General features: G+C 48.1%; 1 protein-coding gene across 1 annotated transcript in view; it reads left to right on the plus strand.

Annotated features, from left to right (window-relative positions):
- Positions 1 to 13,503, plus strand: part of TBC1D30 (TBC1 domain family member 30) — a 71,225-nt gene that overhangs the window by 28,467 nt on the left and 29,255 nt on the right. Inside the window, exons 3-6 of the mRNA XM_023518414.1 lie at positions 6,090 to 6,151; positions 6,528 to 6,593; positions 8,380 to 8,505; positions 10,549 to 10,734. Coding sequence (XP_023374182.1) covers positions 8,440 to 8,505; positions 10,549 to 10,734 — 252 coding nt within the window. The 5' untranslated portion in view covers positions 6,090 to 6,151; positions 6,528 to 6,593; positions 8,380 to 8,439. The remainder of the gene's footprint in view (positions 1 to 6,089; positions 6,152 to 6,527; positions 6,594 to 8,379; positions 8,506 to 10,548; positions 10,735 to 13,503) is intronic.

The following is a 13,503-nucleotide window of genomic DNA, read 5'->3' on the forward strand; positions in this document are numbered from 1 at the left end:
GAGCCACAGGTGCCGAGCCAGTCTTTTCTATTTTTAGTAGAGATGGGGTCTCAGTCTTGTACAGGCTAGTCTTGAACTCCTGAGCTCAGGCGATCCACCTGCCTCAGCCTCCCAGAGTGCTGGGATCACGGTGTGAGCCATAGCCCTGGCTGGGATTGACTGTTGTTTACTGGTCAGTCCACTCTCTCCTGTGCAACACAGTCTATATGGGAAGCCAAGTCACAGTCAGTGGTTTGTTCAGTCAGCACAGCGTCCAAGGAGCTGGATGGTCTGAGCAGCATGCATCACACAGCCCCGGGAGCCAGGCCTTCTCCCCACTCCACGGACAGGGCTATTGAGCACAGCCAGTTGTTTCTCTTCTTGGCTGGCCCAGTGCTGGAAGCTGAGTGTGAACAGCTTCTCTTGTGAAACAGAACACAAAACCCTCTAAGGTTTGAGCAGACGAGGGCCCTGGGAGTCACCAGCTCCTGCCCCAGATCTTCCCTCTCTGCCAGTTCTATCCCTTTGATCAGGGTGTTCACTGCCCTCTCAGCTCCAAGGGCATTTTGTGGTGCTCAGTATAAAACCGGCCGACAAAGGCAAACATCAGACCTCTTCCTTCTGTTCTCAGGACAACTGAGAGGCTGGAAAAGCAGTGAGTATCTTCTTAAAATTAAGAGAAAGCTGCGGCATATAAACATGTACCAACCTGTAAAGCGTTAGTCTGGTGGAGGGTAGATTTCTGAGCGTGCTGTTAAAGGTTAGGAGATGTGAGCTAAACAGTACAACCAGGTGAAGCCATGACTTCCTCTCCCAACGTGCTGCCTTTTCCAAAGCATCTTCACCTCAGTCAGGCAGCTCCACGGGGTAGCTCACCTGCCCTGCACTGCCTGGTTTGCTTCTGCAGATGGCTCATCTCATTCTTAGAGTTGTACCACTTTGGATGTTCTTAAATTGGGGAGCATCTGCTGATTACAAAAATCAAGTGTGCCAGAGTTGTCGGAAGGACTTCTTTTTCTGTCTTGTTTAGAATATTATGAAAGCATTTTAAAAATATTCAATATTTTTTCAGTTGATAGCAGGCACTACTTTTGATGTTGAAACACACTTTTGGACAATAGGTAGCAGCCTTTTTAGCAGCTCTTGTGTCTTTTTGACATGACCCCATTAATCTCGGAGCATTTTTTTCCTTTCTAAGTTCATTAAGATGTTTCAGACTCATCTTGTACTTGTTCTGGTCCAGACCTGGAGTCAGCCACTCCACAAAGGAGCTTTTTGTGCAGAATGGTCTTTAGAGACCACATTCTGGGTGCTGGGAGTGTCCATTGCTGCTGCGTTGACCTTACTGCACTTTAAACCTAATTAGTGGACTTTTTTTTTTTTCTTTTTTTTGAGATGGGGTCTCACTGTGTTGCATGGTAACCTGATCTTAGCTCACTGCAACCTTGAGCTCCTGGGCTCCCAGGTAGCTGGGGCTACAGTCGTGTGCCACCATGCTGGCTTTTAAAATTTAACTTACTAGGGCGGCAGCCCCATATGCTGGAGGTGGTGGGTTCAAATCCAGCCCTGGCCCAAAACGGCAAAAAAAAAAAGAAAATTTTTTTTAACTTACTAATATTTTTAATGAGGTATGTTATTCTAAAATCGGCACATCAAGAGAGGGTTCCGTTTTCCATTCCTGTCTCCTCCTCGTGGTTCCCTCTTCTATAACTTTTTTGAATATTCGTTTTTGATTGTCTATCTGGTGTTTCTATTTCTAAATGGCATACACAAATATTTTTCTATCCCCCCACACCCTTTCCTTCCTCACTCATTTTTATGGTAAATGTTCCATTGGTGAAAATCTGCCCGTCCTGCCTGTAGGTCTCGGAGCGGAGCGGGGCGCACAGGGAGGTGTAAGGGCGGATCCTGAGGGGACGAGACTGGGAGGGGCGAGGGAGGGAAAGTGACCTGCTGCGCACAGTCATTGCCTGGCTAAGAGCCAGTCATTGTGTAACCAAACACCCCCTTGTATCCTTAAATCTATTGAAATTAAAAAAAGAAACAACACTCCACTGGTGAATATTGTTAGGTTGAGCTTGATTTTTCTTTCTTTTTTTTTTTTTTTAACCGTAGTGACGGTCAGTAGTTCAGAACTACTAAAATCTGGCTGGAGAGATGAGGAAACACTCCCTTTTAAAATTGCTTTAAATGGGCACAGTTTTCTTGAAGGCCATTTTTCTAAGATTGTTTTTCATGTCTCCTATACTCCTCTACGCCGCCGGGAAAAGACTTCAAGACAATCGGGGTGACGCTCGGGCTCCCCTTCTGCCAGATTCGTCGTGTGGCCAGTGGACGCCCCTTTCGAGGCGCTGAGACACCGGGGCAGGTGCATCTAAGGCTCTCTGGTGTCCCCTCCAGCCCCTCCCGGGTCTTTGCAGAAGCGCGAATTCTCCGCCGCTGTTTCCTGTCCAAAGCTCCGCCGCTCCCCCCGCCCCCCACGCAGCTCCCGGGGGCTCCGGCCGCCCTGCCCCCGCCTCCCCGCCCTCGGCTCCGCCCTCTCCAACCCGGCTCCGCCCTGCTGCGCTCAGCCCCGCCCCACCACCTCGGCTCCCGCCTCCCGCCGCCTCAGCCCCGCCCCCACTGCGCTAGGCTCCGCCCCACCCCGCTGCGCTCGGCCCCGCCCCTGCCGCCCTGGCCGCGCCGGCTCCGCACTGCAGGTGCCCGCGGCTGCGCTGCGCTCGGCGGCTCTCGCGGGGCCTGGCAGCTCCCTCGACCCAGAGCGCCGGCTGCGTTGTCGCGGCTCCCGCAGGCCCCTCGGCCGTGCCCGTGCCGAGCCCCACCAGCGAAGCCGTGAGGTCGGCGGGGCAGCCCGGCCCGAGGCGGACGGTGGATGCGGCAGGACAAGCTGACCGGCTCCCTGAGGCGCGGGGGAAGATGCCCGAGGCGGCAGGGCGGCGGCGGCGGCGGCGTGGGCACCATCCTGAGCAATGTGCTCAAGAAGCGCAGCTGCATCGCCCGCACCGCCCCGCGTCTGCTCTGCACCCTGGAGCCGGGTGAGGCCGGGCGGGCGCGGAGGGCCTGGGAGGGCGGGGCGCTCGCGGGGCCGGGGAGGCGCGCGCGGGGCCGGGGAGGTGGGGCAGCTGCCCCTGCGGAGGCCTCGCCGTTGCTTGTTCCACGGGCCCGCGGGGAGCCTGAGTGGGATCGCGGTGTGCGGGGCGGAGAGAGCGGCGCGGGCTTCAGTGAGGGGTCGGGGGCAGCGGGAGGCGGCGACTGTGAAGGGGAAAACAGGGCGTTTGCCTGGGGCCCCTGCGTCCGGGGCGCGGGGGCTGCGCGCACTGAGCTCCTGGGTGCCGCGTGGGGCTGTGCTGCGGGCCTAGCCTGGCCTGTTTTAGCCCCCGCAGCCCGCGTCTGCACGTCCCTGCTCCCCCCGTGTCGCCTCCCCGGCCCAGCCGCCCTGCCTCCCTGGGTTTGCAGAGCTGGGCCCTGGCGCGGACGAAGCGCCACCTGTCCCGGGAGGCGCCTGCTGGGACCCTGGGGACTCGCTGCGCAGAGCGGGAGGAGCCCAGGCTCCGAGTCCGGGACAGGGAGCTCGCCGCTGCCTTTCCCAACCTCGTGGCTCCTTTGTTTTTCTCCCCTAGGAAGTATCTAGTTGCAGAGGCTGTGGTATTTATTCCTCATCTTCTTTTACTTTTATTTTTAATCTCCTTCCCACGTTAGAAGTGTTTTGTATTTCTGAACCTGGAACAGCTGTGATTATCGGATGAAACATAAACCACCTTGCCCTTCTTCAAGTTATAAGAAAGGGCAGTGAAGATGACCTGATTTAAGCTTTTGCGTGCATGCAAGGAATGGTCACTCTCAATTAAACCCTCTTACTCATTTGTGATTACGAGAGGACGGGCAGGTGTGGTTTTGGCGAACTAACCCCAGCTGGTTTCCACACGCGCAGTGAATCTGCGTGACTCTGGCAGGTGCCCGGCGGTGCTGACCCGGAATGTGGGGCTTTAGTGCGGTAGAGCGCGTCTGCGAGGCCGCCTCCCCGGGCTTTGTTAGGACCGAGCAAACATCCTGCCCGCCGCGCCTCCGTTCAGCACCCCCGGTCTGGACAGCACCCTCGCTGGGAGGCGGCAGCTCTGGAGCTGGCGGACCCTGCGGCCACTTGTCACTGCTCTGCTCTGGGGCAGCCCTTCAGTAAACCATCTTAGCGGGATGAGGATCCGTGGGGGTACTTAACAGTCCTTTGGACGATAAAATCTTAACTATCCAAGCCGAATATGGTTTTGCTCCTTGAAGCTTTGAAAACAAAATATCAAGACATTGATTGGATGCCTGGGACTCCCCCTCAACTCGCCTTTGTAAATCTGGGACCCAACTCAGTATTCGCAGCGTCCTTCCAAGGCCCACGAGGCCGTCTGCCTGCTGTCGTGGGCTTGGGCAAATCAGATGCGCCCTTGCCGGCCTCTGGACTCCATGTGTGTGTTTGTTTACAAAGGCCCGTCTACTTGACTGTTGTTGTTTTATATATTTTGAGGGCTGTTCCTCTCCACACCAGCCCCTGGGCAGTGGGAGTTGTGTGGAGGTTATCAGTGTGCCCAATCTGCCGTCAGCTGCTGGAGAAGCACAACAATTTGTAAAACTGAATGTTATTGATGTTTGGTGTTTCTTGGGCCTTGAACTTTTGAACAATGTCTTCTAAAGAGTGACTTAAAATGTCATTTCAGGCTCGGCGCCTATAGCTCAACCGGCTAAGGCGCCAGCCACGTACACCTAAGGTGGCGGGTTCAAATCCCCAGCCCGGACCCGCCAAACAACAATGATGGCTGCAACCAAAAAATAGCCGGGCGTTGTGGCGGGCGCCTGTGGTCCCAGCTACTTGGGAGGCGGAGGCAGGAGACTCGCTTGAGCCCAGGAGTTGGAGGTTGCTGTGAGCTGTAATGCCACGGCACTCTACCCAGGGGGACAGCTTGAGGCTCTGTCTCAAAAAAAAAAAAAAAAAATGTCATTTCATTGATTGTGAAGTTATAGAAAAAGAATACATAGCATTTTGAGACTTGATTTTTTAAAAATAGAATTTAAGTGGTAGTAAAAACCATGATGCTTTTTCACTTCCGTAACAACACATAATTTTTATGTGGAATCCCAAATAAAAGCCCAATACGAGCATTAAACATAGATTCTTTATATATTTTCCCATTTATTTACTTCTATTTGTAGGTTTGGGATTCCAGTCAAAGAAGTTTATCTAAAGTTGCAGGTTACTTGAAGTCAGTTCTATTTTTAGCTTGTAGTCTATAATTTAATAAACATACTGTCTTCTCAAGATAGAATTTAAAATAGACTATATTGAGATAAAATTTAAAGATACATGAACATCTCCCACATGGAATTGTCATAATTGGTCATTCCATAAGAGAGAAGAGTCAGTGATATTATTTTATAGCATTTGATACTCCATTGACGTCTCCTTAGTATTATATGAGTCCAGGTAAGTGTCCTAGAAAAACAAACTCTGTAAGTAGAGAATTCTCTTTCTAAATTTCACAAATATTAATTACACTGTGCTAGGTGATTTGTAGTTAATCACCATGATAGTCCTCTGAGATAGACATTGTAATCCTCATTTTAAAGACAAAAGAATTGAAACCCGGCATTGTGGGATAGGCCTGTCGTCCCAGTTACTCAGGCCAGGGGCTCCAGGATGCAGCGTGCCATGATCACAGCTGTGCTCCAGCCCAGGCAATATAGTGCGACCTTGTTTCTTAAAAAAAAAGAAAAAAAAAAGGAAAAAGGCAACTGAGGCTGGCAGGTTAAGTGATTTGTTTAAGTCCAGGAACCAAAGCTGAGCGGAGGTCTGGGTGACTCCAGGCCTGTGGTGTGGGTTTTCGGTTTGCACTGCTCCAGGCAGCTGTGGGAACCACCAGCCCTCGTGATAAGCTCCCTTCTATTGCCATGACATATTTTCCTGTTTTAATAATCAATTAGCTTTTTATTTTGACAAAACTGACTAAAATTTAGTTTGAAAACTTTTAGAAAGTTTATGATGATTCAGGAGAATTAAGATTTTACTTGTATGTTAGATATAACTTGTCTTAAAAAGTAATAGCTATTTATGTATCTTTCTTTTTTAGGAGTTGATACAAAGTTGAAGTTCACTCTTGAGCCATCTTTAGGCCAAAATGGTTTTCAGCAGGTAACTTTACTTTTGGTCACTGATCACTTTTGGCTGCAAGAATCTTTGGCTGTTACCCTCAGTGTGCTGTTCAAATTTTGCGATACATGGGTCACTACGAAAGTTTTGAGACAGTTTGTGTTACGGTCCATTATTTGACTTCCAAGAAACAGAGTTGACAGCGTCCTTTCTGGTTCACCAGTGCAGGTTTCAGATAGCTCAGCTCGCTGGTGTTGCTGGGAGGGCTTCATTTGTTTCTGTCTGTGCGGATTTTATGTCTCTTGATTCTTGTGCATCTCAAAACTGTCATAATGCCCCTCATACTCTATGGATGTTAAAATGTGAGAAAGTTTGAAATGTGCCTACCCAGGCTGATGTTATTCTTTTTTGATCCTAGTGGTATGATGCTCTCAAGGCCGTTGCCAGACTGTCCACAGGGATACCGAAGGAATGGAGAAGAAAGGTAGGGAGGCCGGAGGGCCGAGCAGGGCTGAGCAGGGCTGAGCAGGGCTGAGCAGGGCCGAGCAGGGCCGAGCAGGGCCGAGCAGGGCCGAGCAGGGCCGAGCAGGGCCATCACGCTGCCTTTAGAGACTGTGTTCTAGATTTAGTGCTTTAAAACCTGCCTCTTCACTTCATTCACGCGGCAGGTATTTATTGTCTTTTCTGTGCCTGCTACTGTTCTAGGTTCTAGGGATGTAGCAGTGGGAAAACAAAACAGACCAAAGTTTTTGTCCTCGTGGAGCTTACAATGAATAAAATATAAAGTATGTCACATGGTAATGGATAAAATGAAAGTGTCATGGATAAAAATAAAACAGAAAAAAACTGGGAGGGTGTGGGAGCAAAGGGCTTAGTAGGTGGGATTTTAAATAGCAAGGTGATGTTTGAGCAGGGCCCTGCAGGGAGTAAGCAGTCAGCCGGGTAAAGGCCCTTCCAACAGGGAGCCGGGCAGACACCCTCAGCCCTCAGGCCGGGACGTCTCTGGAGTATCTGAGTGGGGGCAGAAGGGAGGCAGGCGGGGGTGTGGTGCTTGGAGGTGGCAGAGCAGTAGGATGGGGGAGGCTACAGTGGGGCTTGGGCTCTTGCTCTGTGAGAGACAGGAAGCGCGGGAAGTTCTGAGCAGGGAGGGGACATGCCCTGACTTACGGTCAGCCTGGGCTGCTCTGGCTACTGACTAGAGAACGTGAGAGACCAGGACGGAGCAGGGAGACCAGGAGGAGAGTTGCAATAATTCAGGCAGGTCTCCTGCTGTGGCTGTGGAGATGGAGAGAAGGGGTCAGATCTACCATGTTGTAAAGGCTCATAAATTCCCGTTGGATTGAATGGAAGGTCTAAGAGGGCTGTCACAGAAAACGTCCAGATTTGGGCCAGAGTGACCAGAGAACAGTTGCTATGGGGGGAGCAGGTGTGTGTGTGTCTGTACCATTGGGGGGATGAGCTTAAGTGATTGGTTTGGACCTGTTAAGGCTGAGATATCTGTCAGACATCTAAGTTGAAGGTATCAAGTGGACCTTCGTGTATATTCTGATGTACAGAAGAGAGGTTTGGTCAGAGATGTTAAGCAATGCCATTTCTGCTAAATTATGTCCAAATACCAAAAGTTGAAATGCACTCTTAGGTTATTAATTTATAAACTCAGTCTTTATGCTTCTAGAATTTGAACAGAGGGTTCCTCAAAATATACACTAAAAATGGCATTATGAAATACATCGTAAATACATCTTTCAGAAACAGATTTTCTGGATAAGATGATCAAAGAAGTAAAAATATTCAGTGATTCTTTAAAAAAAAGTTATTACGGGAGCCCACGTGTCAGTTTTGTGTGTATCGCTAAAGGGAAGGATGATTTACAGGCGGAGGCCACACCGTGGTGAGAAAAGGCCTGTTCCCCATGAGTGACCAGGTGACTCTTGCCTAAGAGCAGAGAGCAATCTGGAGTATTGTACAACAAGCCTATGTTGAAAACTGAAATAAAATTTGAAAACCTTTTCGGTTTGTTTTCTTAACAGTGTTTCTGGTACCTTGATTATTGCTTGACACAACAGGAGCGCAGCAGATACTGACTGAAAGGGTCAGAGGCCTGAGCGATGCAGTTCAGTACAGCACAAGCCTCCCCGAGGCTCCTGTAGATTTCTGCTTGCCAGCCAGCCGTTTCTGGCCAAGGAACACTTCCCCTTTCTCGTCAGATGCAGTCACTGTGAAATTATGTATTCTGCTTGAGCGTTCTAATTCATCCGTGTGATTTTTAGGTGTGGTTGACCTTGGCAGACCATTACTTGCACAGTATTGCCATCGACTGGGACAAGACCATGCGTTTCACATTCAATGAAAGGAGTAACCCTGACGACGACTCGATGGGAATTCAGATAGTCAAGGTAACGCCCCTGGGCATGGCCTGTCGCCCACACAGAACAAAGACTCTGAGAGCCACATGTTTTTTGGACAGAGGAGCAAATGATCCCTGCCTTATTGTGGGAATATCTGTATGTTTTATGCTTTGTCATTAGTTAACAGCTTTTTTATGGGGAACTTTGTTCACAAGTTAAATGTTTCCAGTAAGAAGAAAACGTTTGTGAATGAGCTTCCATTCACATCTTGTTTGCTTTCCTCCCGTGATAGGAGATTGACATTCCTCTCTCCTTTCTTTAATATGGGTCAGTATGGCCAAACAGGTTTTTACATCAAAGTCACTGATAAAGAAATTTAACAGGATGCATATTTCATATTAGAATCATTTGGGTCTTACTAGGGGCTTTGATGGTTTCTTAACTGTCAGTTTATAAAGAAAGTTATGTGGACTGGTGGGTCTACTTTAAGCCAAAGGGTTGCAGGTTGAGGCCAGCCCTAGAGGTAGTTGTGGTTTGTCTGCTGGGTTATTACAGTTTGTTAGAGCCTGGTGCTGGAAGCTGAGGACGCAGACTACTCTGATCCCAGCATTATCCTCTTATGTAAGGCTCCAGCACATGGTTTTGATTTCATATGAGTACATTACAGTGTGAAGCTAAGCTGGGGTTTTAAAAAGAAAGTGGTTTCATCCAAATTTTGGCCACCACAAGATGGGCTAATGTTTTGGCATATTTGAAGATGCTTTTTTTAGGGAGTACTAACTAGTTACTTACTGATCTAACTTGGTCTGCTTCAGACAAACGCTAAAAAATTATGGAATTTTTACACTGCATACTAAAAAACCTTGCATTAACCACATTTCAGCTGTTTATTTGAAATTTCAGAATCTGCCTCACAGAGATGAAGTATCTCTTTTAAAATATTTTCTCTCTCTTTGACTTGTGAATTAAAGCAATGCACATTTTATAATAATCATGTTAAGAGGATCTTTTATTTTACATGTCAGTAAAATGACTTTAGCTCCTGAAAATCATCATCTCTGCATGGTAATTAAATCACAGACTGAAATCCTAGAGCCCAGCAAATGTTTCTGCCCTCACACAAATTCATAAAACTAATTGAATAGAATAATTTTTTGGTCTCTATGCAGTGGCGATTGTGCTTTTTGCTATTTTGATTTTATTCCTTAGCATTATTTAGAGTTTTAATAGCTTAAATATACCATTTTTTGTGAAAGGAATAATATTAACATTAATACACATGTTGAGGTGATGAATGTATCTAAGGAATATTGTTAAAACTGTCAATCTGTATGAAATTATTTGATTTTTTGCTAATTCTGAGGCAGTTTTTGTGTCAGTTCTTGAAACACATTATGTGGAAATTTTCTTAGAAATCTTTTAGATAACATGTTAGAAAATGTTAGGAGAAAGAAAAAGCTAAAGAAAGTGCTTGGCTCGTGTGTGCAAGGTTCACATTCAGCAGAACCTCCACGGCTGACCCCTCCCCACACTGACCACCTCCGTAAGTTGACCAAACTTTCATAGACGGACGTGCACCACATGCACTTACCAGTCCAGCAGGCCTCGTTCCCTGTGCTGACCACCTCTGTTGATCAGTTTGTTCCAGTCCCCTGGTGGGGTGTGTGTGTGTGTGTGTCAACTTACAGAGGTTTTACTGTATATTTTTAAAATCTAAAATACATATTGATAATTTGACTCTTTAATTGTCAAAAAATAACTGGGGCGGCGCCTGTGGCTCAGTGAGTAGGGCGCCGACCCCATATACCGAGGGTGGTGGGTTCACACCTGGCCCTGGCCGAACTGCAACAACAAAATAGCCAGGCATTTTGGCGAGCGCCTGTAGTCCCAGCTACTCGGGAGGCTGAGGCAAGAGCATCACCTAGGCCCAGGAGTTGGAAGTTGCTGTGAGCTGTGTGATGCTGCCATGGCACTCTACTGAGGGCGATAAAGTGAGGCTCTGTCTCTAAAAAAAAAAAAAAAACTGAGTATTTTTTTGGTAGGGAGTATTAGGAGTTACTTTTTGAACGTATCGTTTCGCTCCCATTCTAGGACCTTCACCGCACAGGCTGCAGCTCTTACTGTGGCCAGGAGGCTGAGCAGGACAGGGTGGTACTGAAGCGGGTGCTGCTGGCCTACGCCCGATGGAACAAAAATGTTGGATACTGTCAAGGCTTTAACATCTTGGCTGCACTGATTCTCGAAGTGATGGATGGCAACGAAGGGGACGCACTGAAAGTAGGTGTCAGGCTTGGTGAGGGAGACTGACCTTCTGAGGGTGAGAGTTGGCCCCGCGATTCCTCTCCTGTCCCGATGCCCCACCCTTTGAGGGTGTCCACTGCACCATTCTAACGCCCTTTCTGATGTTTCCCCAGGTTAGAGTCATACCAAGTGGCAGGCTAGAGTAGCTGCCAGCACTGAGAATGATTGTATGTTTAGTCTCAAACATATTTTTGTAGCAAGTTAAGTATTAGCTGTATTAATTATCCATGAGTATGTAACAAATTTGATACTTGAAACAGCAAACGTATTACTTTCACAGTTTCTCTGAGTCAGAAATGCCGACGTGGCTTAGTTTAAGGCGGCCTCACTGAGGCATGCTCAGACTGGTGATGGGAGGGTGGTCTCATCTGAAGGCTGGATTGGTGGGGGAGGCAGTTGCTTCCAAGTTTGTTCATGTGGTAGCTGGCAAGGTTTAATTCCTCTCTGGCTGTTGACTGGAGGCCTGTTTCAGCTCCTTGCTGTGTAGACACCTCTGTCTCACAGCCTGGGGGCTGGTGTCCCTCACAGTGGGCAGGCACATAAAACAGAGCCAGCAAAGCAGGAGACTGTAAGTGATATCCTATCATTTCTCCACACTTGCTGGAAGTCCGTCACCAGGTCCAGCTTATAACCGAGAGGAAAGGCTCACATGAGCATGTGACTCTGCTAATTCTGGCTGAGTTGTCTTCTTAGGCTGCTTTACTCTTTTATATTTGGAGTGAGGTAAGGAGGGGTTGGGCCAAGAGTGAGTGTTTATGGAAGGACAAATGTTACAGAAATGAGTTATATAGTTATCTTTTTTTTTTTTTTTTTTTTGCAGTTTTTGGCCAGGGCCGGGTTTGAACCTGCCACCTCCCGTATATGGGACCAGCGCCCTAATCCTTTGAGCCACAAGTGCCACCCTGTGATTACCTTTTAATCTGTGAAACCTAGGACCTTTATTAGTTAAAAAATGCTAGAAACAGGGTGGTGCCTATGGCTCAGTGAATAGGCCACCGGCCCCATATACCGAGGGTGGCGGGTTCAAACCCGGCCCCAGCCAAACTGCAACAACAACAAAAATGCTAGAACAGAGAGGACACTGGCAGTTTGAGCTTCTTGAGTGAGTCAGTCATCAGAACTCGTCTTCATGAGATGTGAAACTTTCAAGGTGGAGGCTGGCTACTGCCTTTTGTGCTTAGGGTAGTGTGGGGTTGTAATTCATGTTTGAGTCTAAACCATTTGAACCTTTGAACCACTGTTCATTGTAGTGCTTTGTGACATACAAGCTCTCTTAATGCTTGGTTCTTTGTATTTGAGAGTCTGATTATGGTGAACACTGGATGGATGTTCCCAGTCGCTGACTAACGTGATGTGGGCAATAAACAAGTGTCCCTGTTGGTTTTACTCACATCCTGGTGGCCTTAATTACAAAGCCAGCCTGCCTCCATCTAAGCGAGTATCCACACACTCACTTTTTCCATTCCTGTATTTACGGAAACAGCTTTGAGGTTATTTGTTCATCACACAGGCAGGGGCGGGAGAGGGAGGGACGCAGTGACAGATACACGACTTTAAGGTGTTCTTTACTGACTAGCAAGTCTGTTTACTCAGTCTACCAGATCTGTCAGTTTCTTTCCAGATGCAACTTGGTGACTATGAAATGAGAATTGTTCTGTTTGGGAGTTTGGGGAGGGGGTGCGCACCAGTCAGAGCAGGAAAGGCTCAGTGAGGGAGGCTTCAGAAACTCAAAACTCACATACAAAGACGGATTAGGTAAAGCTGAGCAATGGAGTATTTATATTTCTGCCCTCAAGATGATGAGCTCCACGCAATGAGATGACACCGTCATCATTTAGAAATGTGTAGGTCTTGTGATTAGTCATTAAGTATGCAGAAGAAACGCTTCTAAGGCCAAGAGAAACTTCGAGTGCCAGTGTTCTTCCCACAGCTGTTTTGGCCTCTGCAAGTCGTAATTACTGGGGAGATATGTAGTTTATTAGAAATAGGTGGTGAAGCGTTTTTCCTGGTTTTCAGCAATTACTATTTTTTCTTAGTAACTGTTTTATTATTAACCAAAAATTCAAGGCGCTCTTGTTCTTTGTCCTGTTTTTTCCCCTCTTCAGACCTGATTTGGCCTCTGCAGTACAGTGGTGAGTGCAGTGCGTGAGCAGTCTCCAGGGCTTCATAGCAGACTTGAGATGCCTGTAGATGGAGAATTTCATGTCACAAGAATTACAATGATAACTGAGGGAATATTTGTTTTCATCTAATATAGAGGCATCATAATTTCTTAGTAAAAACTAAGTTTTGGCCAGGTGCAGTGACTCACACCTGTAACCATAGCACTTTGGGAGCCTGAGGTGGGAGGATCGCTGGAGGCCAGGAATGAATATAGACGTCCTGGGCAACATAATGAGACCCAGGTGTGGTGGCAGGACCCTGTGGTCCCAGCTACTCAGGAGGCTGAGGAGGGAGGATCGCCTGAGCCCAGGAGCTCCAGGCTATAGTAGCCTGTGGTCACCGCTGCACTCTGGCCTGGTACATAGAGGGAGACCGTCTCTGAAAAAGTAAAGAAACTAAGGTTCTCTGCTGGTACTATGTAGCTTATCCTTAGATAGGAAGTATAATAATTCACTGGGCGGCGCCTGTGGCTCGGTGAGTAGGGCGCTGGCCCCATATACTGAGGGTGGCGGGTTCAAACTGAGCCCTGGCTGAACTGCAAGTAAAAAGCAGCCAGGTGTTGTGGCAGGCCCCTGTAGTCCC

This window comes from Otolemur garnettii, unplaced genomic scaffold (genome assembly GCF_000181295.1).
Source record: "Otolemur garnettii isolate 467f Iridium unplaced genomic scaffold, OtoGar3 scaffold00138, whole genome shotgun sequence".
Taxonomy (NCBI): Eukaryota; Metazoa; Chordata; class Mammalia; order Primates; family Galagidae; genus Otolemur; species Otolemur garnettii.